The sequence below is a fragment of the Zychaea mexicana genome (assembly GCF_025766255.1).
Source record: "Zychaea mexicana strain RSA 1403 chromosome Unknown BDB00scaffold_25, whole genome shotgun sequence".
Taxonomy (NCBI): domain Eukaryota; kingdom Fungi; phylum Mucoromycota; class Mucoromycetes; order Mucorales; family Lichtheimiaceae; genus Zychaea; species Zychaea mexicana.
The window spans coordinates 190,916-201,553 of record NW_026516688.1 but is presented as its reverse complement, the minus strand read 5'-3'; the positions used below and the strand labels follow the sequence as shown (position 1 = coordinate 201,553).

General features: G+C 40.2%; 1 protein-coding gene across 1 annotated transcript; it reads left to right on the top strand.

The window, feature by feature from the left end:
* Positions 1-6,926: 6,926 nt before the first annotated feature.
* On the top strand, positions 6,927-9,515 carry BDB00DRAFT_927974 (uncharacterized protein). The gene is made up of 7 exons (XM_053128909.1): positions 6,927-7,021; positions 7,111-7,322; positions 7,390-7,799; positions 7,879-8,032; positions 8,113-8,336; positions 8,421-8,707; positions 8,782-9,515. Exons 1-7 carry the CDS (start codon positions 6,991-6,993, stop codon positions 9,069-9,071), a joined length of 1,608 nt encoding a protein of 535 aa, XP_052981049.1. The 5' UTR covers positions 6,927-6,990; the 3' UTR covers positions 9,072-9,515.
* The last annotated feature ends 1,123 nt before the right edge of the window (positions 9,516-10,638 follow it).

Below are 10,638 nucleotides of genomic sequence, written 5' to 3'. Positions count from 1 at the left end.
AATTGCTGGTACTCGCTTTTATTACTATGTATAGGCTATACTTTTCCAGAGGTGGAGACCCCACAAGTGGAGAAATAAGTCCTATAAAGTATATTGTATACTGAATACAATTTCTATCAGATGAAAACAAATAAACGATAAAGCCCACAAAGTAAGACCAGGTATTATCACTAATTATTAGAAATGGAAAGAATAGTACTTGATAGATTTGGAAAGCAAGAACAAAAGTGTGTGGATCTTATACACAAGTCATCTCAAGCGATACTCCAGAAGTCTAATCCAGTGCTTTGAACTTATAAATACTCTATACCAATCAATGATTTAGTGAATGGGGACCACTTTTCGATACAAAATATTAAAATACGACGGAATTATTCAGTCAAGGGCAAAAAGGATGTATGGTGACAGGAAAATGGGAATAAACTTATTACGGATACTACGTACTTGCTCGAGTCCAGCAATTCATGAGAGAGATGTATAATATGGAGTTATGTAACAAAGTGTTTAGCTGGGGCTGGGGTAATGTTACGGAATAGTGCACAAGTACCTTGTAACGGTGCATACCGTTACGACGATATCCAACCTGCATGGTTGACGGTCGACAACGCATGGTTCAGCCGATAGGATGGCTTGCGCTCAACCACATGGTTGAATAAGGAGTAATAGGCGTGGATACTCTAGATAGAAATCTGATGTAGATAAAGGCAAAGATTAATACATAGACGTTAGCTAGCCTCCTACTCAACAGGCACTTTCAAACTTATTTGCAGGTTTTTTCGCAAGTGCAAGTGCAAGAATTTTTTTTGACCAATAAAAATTCATGAAACATCTGCAACTTTGAGTGTGCCGCAAGTTATATTTTAGTCTTTCACTGCAAGGTTTGCTAGTGTAACTTTTATTTCGATCCAGTTTAAGTCTTGTGCTAGATGTATGATGTGATTGATGATAATAATAATATAAAATAAAGATGGTATATGTAAACCATACTATTTATTTTTGACTGTCTTATACATGGAAATTATCATTTAATACTACATACAGCATCGAGTCATTATAGTTGTACTGTATGCTCGATGATTCCTAATCACAGTCAATGACTCACGCCACATAGTTTTCTTTACAAATGTAGAAGTGCTACGCGTACGAGTTTTTCTAAGCGGTTTTATAAAGTGGTTGCGTTGTTAAACCTCATATAGCCAATCTGATTGCCGTCTTACACGTACGAGTTTATTGCTAAAGGAACTGAACAGCATATGCGTACGAGTTTTTGTCTATCCATCAATCTTCCGTTTTTTTGGATGGCCTTGTCAAAATAAATAGCTATTGTCATACTTCTAGATGTACAAACTGCTCATTAAACTGTCGCAATGGATTTATTTACGCTGTTCTTTTCGAGATCTTACACGTCTGTTCTGCCACTATACAGTAATGACATATATAAGTTTTGCATTTGCTTCTTTTCTTTAAGTTCTTGGCCTTTTCCCAATATTTGATGCCACACCAAGCTCGATATCAGGACTCTAATCAATCAAGCAACTCACTTGTTCATGTGAAGGAGGTTTCTACCGAGTCCACATAGGTACCAATCACTTATAAAAGAGCTCTGGCCAGCCCTCTTTTACGCTTACGAGTTTTTTCTATACTGGTTCCATGCGTAAATCATAAGTAGCGGGGACAAGTTTTGACAGTTATCTGCTTACACGTACGAGTTTCTTCTATCCTGGTTCTACGTAAATTATAACCAGCTGGGACAAATTTTGAGTGCTATTTGCTAACGCGTACGAGGTTTTTTTAACCTGGTTACAGTGGGTTAACTCTAAATCTGAAGACCGTTCAAACAGCTCCATAGGAAGTGGAAGCTTCATAGGAAACCTGCGCACTGTACTACTTTCGAGTACTATATGCTTTTCAAATGTAGGAAGACTATGATCTATCATATTAAGTAGAAATAATAATGAGGGTAAGTACTTTCTAACTTCCTACTTTATAACAAGACCAAGACTACAACATCGCAAACATTGCGCCTTACATACATATCTTACATTCAAATGATCTTTGCACCCGAAACAGCTATTTTATTTATAGCTGAAAATTTGGAAGAAGGTAGAGTAGAAGGAGCAAAAATCTAAATGAATAGGATCTAATGCGAATAGAAAGTGTTGAAGATCTCACGTTTTATGCACGAACTCGCATGCGGAAAAGTGCATATTTTCGTTCCATTGTATTTCTAGAAACGTATAAATAGTATCTGACAGTCTTTATTACCTTTTCCCGATATTTTCTTGCTGTAACAACCCATATATTTATCTCTCCTCCATTTCATTTTTATTTTTCTCTTTCAGACACAATTACCGTTGTTCACCTTATACTTACTCTCACATGAATTAGCGTCTAAATTCTCTTATTATTTGTTTCGCTTTCACTTGTTTATACATAAACACCAATTCTTACCACAGTAGCTTATGCTAAAGGGATGTTTTACGCATGGAACCAGTATAGAAAAAACTCGTGCGCATAAAAGAGCGCTGCCCAGAGCTCTTTTATAAGTGATTGTTACCTATGTGGACTCGGTAGGAAACTCCTCCACATGAACAAGTGAGTTGCTTGATTGATTAGAGTCCTGATATCGAGCTTGGTGTGGCATCAAATATTGGGAAAAGGCCAAGAACTTAAAGAAAAGAAGCAAATGCAAAACTTATTTATGCCATTACTGTATAGTGGCAGAACAGACGTGTAAGATCTCGAAAAGAACAGCGTAAAGAAATCCATTGCGCCCATTTAATGAGCAGTTTGTACATCAAGAAGTATGACAATAGCTATTTATTTTGACAAGGCCATCCAAAAAAACGGAAGATTGATGGATAGACAAAAACTCGTACGCATATGCTGTTCAGTTCCTTTAGCAATAAACTCGTACGTGTAAGACGGCAATCAGATTGGCTATATGAGGTTTAACAACGCAACCACTTTATAAAACCGCTTAGAAAAACTCGTACGCGTAAGAAAAAAAACCTCGTACCCGTAGCACTTCTCTTCTATTATTTGCAACTTGTACACACAGCAGTACGGACTAATTAACGATTCACGACTGGTATACAAACAATGCAGGCTATTTAAGATCTACGACTGGCACATGCAGCAATATGATATATCCAACGATTCACGGCTGGTACACAGAATACTTTGGATTATCATTCAATTTTATAATACAATTATTCACGATTGGCGCTACTTGCAACACTATGGATTTGATGATTCACAGCTGGCACACGCAACACTACAGATTATTCAATAACGCACGCCATAGGCTATACAGTGATCCGAGATTGAGACGGACAACAATATTAGATAACTGATACGGTCAGTGCCATTGACCCATTCAATGATTCACGACTGCTACAGGCTTTCCAAGGATGATGGCTGGCGCGCGCAGCAATATGGATCAACTTATTTTTACCGTGGGTCCGCTGAAGTCCTCACAGGTCCAGCGGGTCTCGAAAATTCCGGGGTTTTTTCTTATAAAAAAACCCCAATGACCGAGCTAATAAGTGCATTTTTAACCCTGAGGTCCTCAGCCATTTTACTCACTTAACCAGCATTGAGCTCTTGTGTCTTGTCGGAGGACGTGCATGATCGATGCTTTTTGAATGACCTTCGTATACATTGATCAATCTGATCGATCATGGTAATAATTAGACTAATCGATTTTTTCTGTTCATGAAAAAATAAATTGTTATTCTTTCTACTGTATCACTCTCAAAGAAAAGTGTTCTTTCTTGATTTTTATAGAATACATAGAATACAACAAACTAAATATTGGCATGACAGATTTATTGACATTTAGAAATCTACTTTGTCTACTTGTTCCCACAACTTAACATTCTTGCTCATCCAATCCAGGGATTTCGGTTTTATGACTCCTCCAGCACACCATTCAGCCTTTGGGTGCTTTCGCCAGTATTCTAACATAGCCAAAGCACGCTGCTCATCCTGCTGTAAACCATGGCACTCGATAAACGCGTCGATACCTTTTACTATTTGTTGCCTGCGATACACCCATTTTGCCTTGTCTCCACGCCATTTTTTCCCGTAATCAGCCTCCAGCTTTTTGATGGCAGGTTTTCCGGATAGCCCATAATGCCATTCGCGGTGTAAATCCGGGATGCTCGTGACGTTTTCGCTCATCCTGTACTTTGGCATTTGGCTGCTTGAGGATGTCGTGGCCGGGGCTACCATGGTTGTATTTGGTGGAGACGCGGGCGAGTTAGCAGGGATAGGACAAGATGATGATGCAGTGGTAGTTGAAGCGGCATTAGTGGCGGATTGGTCAAAAGCGGGATGGGATGATGATGTAGGAGAGGCGGCAAAGGTAGGATGTGATGTTGATGCTATTGTAGAAAGTGCAGCTGCCTGCGATTGCTGTTGTGCGTTCCATTGCACCGTGATAGTCAGTCGTCCGTTTGCCAGATCACCCATGAATTGATTCATGGTTCTATTTTGTTCTTCGACCGTTCGAGAAAGGACAGCTAGTTTCTGTGAAAGATCGCGATACATTTCGCGCATGTAATTGTGCAAAGCTGGCATCGACTTCTGCAAAGTGAGCTCCTCGGGTGGTGGTGCCGTTTCAATGGCAGTCTTCAACATACTAAAAATAATCAAGGTACGATTGGTAAATAACTCATATATATATAATCGCACCATGTAATAACCTCTTTAATGATATTTCAATTACTTACACAGTTTGAAATCCAAATAATCTTGATCGCTGAACAGAGGCTGCTTCCAAACAGATAAATCTGGGTGTCGCTCCATCATTAATACTGAATCTTGCAAAAAGGTCCTTCGAAGAACACGCAGCATCTGAAGGAATCCGTCTGCCGCAACACTTTTGTCTCCTAGTCCTTGATCGATCTTCTCTTGCCACTCTTCAATCCACGGGAAAACTTTATAGAGCAAAGCTTCTCGAGGCTGAACGCTATCGCGCGGTAGCCAGAAATTTTTACCGTTGGCATCGAAAGCTGCCATCGCGCGCAATAATCGCCGTGGTAAGTTGGTCAAGTACGATCCCTCCATGGAGTCAGTGGTCCATCTTCCAGCACGTCGAATTGCCGAATCACCAGCTTCACCCAGATCTGCCATTTTACTACCGGATTTTCTACCAGCATGTGTAATGGCTGTTGAGTTGATCCTACATGCTTCGAAAGCCTTAGACAGAGCCTTGTAATGCGCAGGCTGGGTGATGTTCTTGGTGAGATCGCCGTTGTCGGTCTTGCATAGCTTGATGTTATACCAGGATTGTGGGCGCGACATATCTGGGAATTCTCCGCCTTCAACATGCCAACGACAGAAGAAATACAGGCCGAGGGCCATCCAAAGACAGGTTTCGACATGTGCACAGCGGATGGCGGATCCGTGCTGGATTTTACCGAATTGGTTTGTCTTTCCATGGTCCAGCAGCAAAACCAAACAGGGGCACTCGATATCTGGAGTAGGGCCTTCATTTTCCAATGGAATGGTATGTATGTCGGCCAGCTCGATTTCCCGGACGTTCTCGCCACGCATGAGACCAAAGTGTGAGATCAACATCATCACTGCGTTGCGATAGTGCTCAGACTTGTCCTTGCCAATGAAGTAGTCGATTATTCTGGCTAATTCTTCCATGGTAGAGTATCCGTCCAAGATTGACCCAGCAGCGCGATCTTCGTAGTTCGTGCGGCGTCTTTTGCTATCCTTCTTTCTTTCGTTCTTTAGTAAGTCCTTGACATCGGCGGTTCGTGGGTAGTTGTTGATGGTGTTGATACCAAGCTTAAGTTGATCGTTGTAAAATTGGATGATGGCGCTGACATACTGCTCGATGGTGCTAAAGCCGACGATGTAACGCTCAACTTCCTCTTGTTCTGTTTCGATATCATTGTCATTCGGGTCAGAATCTTCGTTGGCTTGTAGTTGCTTTTTACCAGTAGGACGTCGGATTCTTCCAATGACCTAAACATAAAATGTAGTACAATTAGTTTAATACAACCTCTTTACAATTAACGCGATCTTTTGAATATTGTCAATATACCACTACTTACTTTTTTTTCAAGAAACCAGTGCAATTTGTCGCCATTTACTTGATAACGAGTGGATTCAGGAAACTTCTTTTCGTCGCACCACTTACAAAACTCGCTGATCTTTGGGTAATAGGCGTGTTTAGTGTTGTCCGGACGAAGAGCCTGCGTAGTTGTTTGCGTACGTTATCTGGATTGCAGCATGGCCAAATTCAATTCGGCAGCGTGAACGGCATTGTTGTTTGATTGACTAGCAAACTCGTTAGCTGATTGGGATGACGAGGAACCGGTATTGTAGATTTGAGACAAATAGTTATGATGTTGTTGAGGCATGTTGATATTGAAAGCGTAGTAGAAAAACTGATATGACAAAAAACATGACACGTTCTTTTCAAGCCTACTTTATATAGTTTTCAAACATAGAATGCTAAGACTACGTGCAAACAACTATTTTAAATGCTGAGCAAGCTTAGCACACTCTTCATTGTCCAATGCAAATGATCCTACAGATACTTCTATTCCTTTCAAAAAGTATTATCTGCGTTGGTTTGCTCAGCAGCAAGTGCATATTCAGCTCAGCATGTCTGCGCTATTTATGCGATTTCTTTTTGAAAATTTCTGATATATCTCATATTAGCTACCCGTATACTAAATTGTTTCTGCTATTGTCTATGGGGTCGTCTTGGTTTTTTTTTCTTTGCTTTGACTTTTATTATAGACGTTAATGCATAAATTACAGTGAATCAAGAGCTTCCGCGCTGTCGCGCGGTCGTTGAGCCTAATTTGGAAATACGCATATGAGATTAAGTTCCGCTTGTGGCTAGGGACCCGGGTCCAGGACCCACTGCGTCCACAGTTTAATATGCTCTACATGTTGGTTTTGAATTACCGATTCTTTGCTTTGTCCTTTCCTACAAAAAAGCTTTGTCGTCTCCATTCCATGTCAACTGAAAAGTCCCCTATAATAGAAGGTAGCAACCATAGATATTATTAAGAATAAATGAGATTTGTTTGTAATAACGTTACAAGCACATGAACTAATGAATGTTCGTTGGAATAGCTATCACGTGTTTTCTGGTAGAGGCAAAAGAAAAAGGAGAACACTGTGTCAAAGTCCAAGAAATCGTGGACAACTTCCAAAATGACATTGTTTCTGACTGTCGCGTGGCGGATGTCATTTCTGTGAAAGCAAGTTGGATCCGAAACATCAGTAGAGCGGCCGAATCACTTGGACTTACTGTGGCAAGTGCCAACAACTTTTCATGCCTTTGCGTTTGAACTTTCTTTTTACACCACAATATGCTGATAAAGCATGTACGTACTTATTTGTATCTTCTAGGATAAAGCCAAAGTGTCCTGGAAATCTATTGAACGACTATCGAAAGACACGCATAATGCTACATCATCCAATCAAAACACGAACATACGACCAGAACAAGAAGCAAACGCATCAGCATCACCAACACCCGCACCCGCACCGTCCTCGTCAAGCGCATTAGCATCACCGACACCAGCACCGTCCTCGTCCTCGCTGCCGTCGTCGTCAAACTCATTGCCTTCCTTGAAAACAGAAATTAGCCCAGGCGACAAAGCCAACCTGCAACACGGATTTGCAGCATTCAAAAGAAAACATCAAAACGACTTTTGGATTTTAAATGCGACAAGAGAAAGAGCAAGAGACCAAAACATCGAACCACTTTCCGTAGAAGAGAAAGTCATGGATTTCGCTTTGAGTTGTGAATTCTACCAGTACGTAAAAATCTCTATTATAGATAGCTTGACTTGGGTTTGTAGTTTGAGTTTACCAGCTAACTTTGCCGTTTCTCAGTCCTTCTCAATCTCTTATTGTCGATCTTGGCGATAGTAACTGGTTACGAGTGTTTACTGAAGAAGAATTGGATGAATTGCGTGAGGCTGGTGATGATATGGATTTCTCGGCACCAAAAGAGCTCGAACAGAATTTCCAAGAAATCCTGAAATTGGTACGTATGAACAAGCAGACGGATAAACAATGTATACGTGGTTAACCCATTAGAAAACCAAATGACTCCATATCTTATAGAAGGATAGCACCGAGCTATTCAATTACGCAAGAAGCATCCCAATCGTTGATCCGTCCAAAGAAACACTTAAAGTGTGGCTATCCATTGAACTTCAAAACATTGCCCAATTGTTTCTGGAAACCGGCTCATTCGATGTTAGTACCATGATGGAAACAGACCAACTGCATCTGGTGTTTGGATTTCTTTCTTCTGTCGTTCGAAGATCTGACATTGTGGTAAAGGGGTAAGCTGATCGCAAGTATAGAGGTAAAAGAAAGGTAACATGATAAGCTCACTGATACTCTGTTTTTTAAATAAAATTCAATAGTACCGAGGGATCGAGCGAAGCAAATGCAGATGCCCTAAACAACGATCGCCAACTATCATCCGTAAAACCAATCGCAAAGAGAAAAATGGGTAGACGTGGTGATCTTATCTTCGAATCGGGCAAGCTGGAACTTGGTTGCACAGAAATTGGTGCTGCAAAAGATCAAACGAAAGAGATGCGCGATAGCCTTTTAAAGTTGCCAATTGTTTTGCGCGACATGTTGTTGTTGGCTACGTTTTCACCTTCGCTATTGCATAAGTGCCATGTCGTCGGTTACAGCATTTCAGGTTTGTGTTATTTTGTATCCTGTTTATCAGTAGGGTGTTACAAATTGATAATTATTGTAAATACGTTCATTTAGGTGGCTCTGTCTCATTAATGGATGTTGACATCCCCAAGGGTTTCGTTACCAGAGTCAGGAGAACGGAACAACTCGATTTTCCAGAAAATAACAAAACCTTGATGACGAGAATTCTGCCACTCTTGAATCTTGCTTGCGTGGGTAAAAAGATAATGGAAAAAACTCTTGATATCACTAGTAGTACCATGCGACCTCTATCATTATCGTCGCCGGGAAAAAATCATTGGTGCCTTCCACCCAATTTCGTTCCATCACCAAAGTCACCACAAAAGCGACAACGCACTGACTAGCAAGACACCACCACCATCTTTCTTCACCGTTGAGCCTACTCCAAGTGAATATTTTCTTTACCACGCAACCAGCATCAAAACAATCTTCTCAGCGTCGACACTGTACTTTTTTTTTCCATCATCCAAGCCCGCTACTATGAGCATGTAACAATCTTTTTTTTCAACTTCAAGCCTTTATCCAATTTTATCAACAACAAATCAGTATCATTTTTACCATTCGATATGTATCATATTTTTTTTTACCGCCGAACCTTTACCATCCAGTGCAATCTGTAATGATTTTTCACTAGCATCTTTCTATCCGATCCACACTTTTCATATCTCTCCTCTCCAAGCTATTTTTACTAGTCACATATCCACTATTATAATTCTCTTCGATAAATTCTGAAAATATTTCTCTAACATATATAATAAAATGACCAACGATATCTTATATAGCTGTGCTATATATTCTATCCATACATTGTTCTTATAATGTGCCATATATGCACTAATAGCCCATCTATGGTATTCAGATGCTGTAAAATAAAATGGCATTTGCTCTTGATTGACTTTCAATATGAGGCTCCTTCATTCGTAGTATCGTAATAAAACAATTGACGGTCAATGAATTTCCCCTCTATTCGAAAAGACCGTCGATTCCGGCATAGAAGTATAGCTGTATAGCTGTGATCTTCTTACTCGGTGATTTATTATTGAGCGAATGACAACGGTAATCTATATCTGATATCTTGATCTTCAAAGCGACTGGCCAAATGTAACTTGGCCGGTGGAAGCATATATACTCCCATGTGTTCATCTCTGGTCTTATGAAGAACAATAAGCCGATATGATAAACGCGCTTACGATTAGAAATGTATTTCTTCGAGTCACCAGGAACCAAACCGCTAACATGTCATGACTGTCTATTTTTATATGACTAGCAAGCCTTTTTGCCCTCCGTTGTAACAGTCATCAAGGCTGTTGCTGTCATGAACATTCATCGACCTCTACTAAAGTGATCATCCTCAACCTCGATGATCACATATTAAATTCTCAAGTATCAATATCGTTAATCATCATCATCCGACTTATCAATCTTGGGACCAGTCTTCCCGTTTATTCAGTATTTAAATCCCACAGTAAAAGATATGTATACCATAGTCTTTGAATGATAAAACATCAATCAGTTATCTTGTTTATTTCCTATATCTTGTTCCTTGTTTCTTCCCTCATTATCGGTCTCCTACCTTCAGGTTTCCTTCTTGTCTTGTCCTGCTCCTGCCGACAGCATCTAACACACTTTCGTCCGCTCCTTCTGTCCTTGTCTTGTCTTGTCTTGTCCTGTCCACACTTACAATTGCAATCTTTTCTCGTTCATCAATTTAGTCCATTACTACGCCACTTGAATTATACGCCCATTCTGTTCTCGATTTCATATGTCTGTCAGCTCACTGTTTGTATCCTGAATTTGGCATAAGGCCTGTTCCTACAGCATCATTTATATTCCTGCCCCAATACCGTCACTCTCTCGGACACGATGTCGGAAATAAAAATTTCGCCCTACTCCACTGGCCATACAAAAAAA

What these genes read in the sequence shown, in the direction of transcription:
- BDB00DRAFT_927974 (XM_053128909.1), top strand. Translation starts at nt 6,991, where the DNA reads ATGTCAACTGAAAAGTCCCCTATAATAGAAG. An exon ending in TCCAAGAAATCCTGAAATTG is followed by an intron (nt 8,033 to 8,112) that starts GTACGTATGAAC and finishes CATATCTTATAG; the next exon opens with AAGGATAGCACCGAGCTATT. An exon ending in CGTCGGTTACAGCATTTCAG is followed by an intron (nt 8,708 to 8,781) that starts GTTTGTGTTATT and finishes ACGTTCATTTAG; the next exon opens with GTGGCTCTGTCTCATTAATG.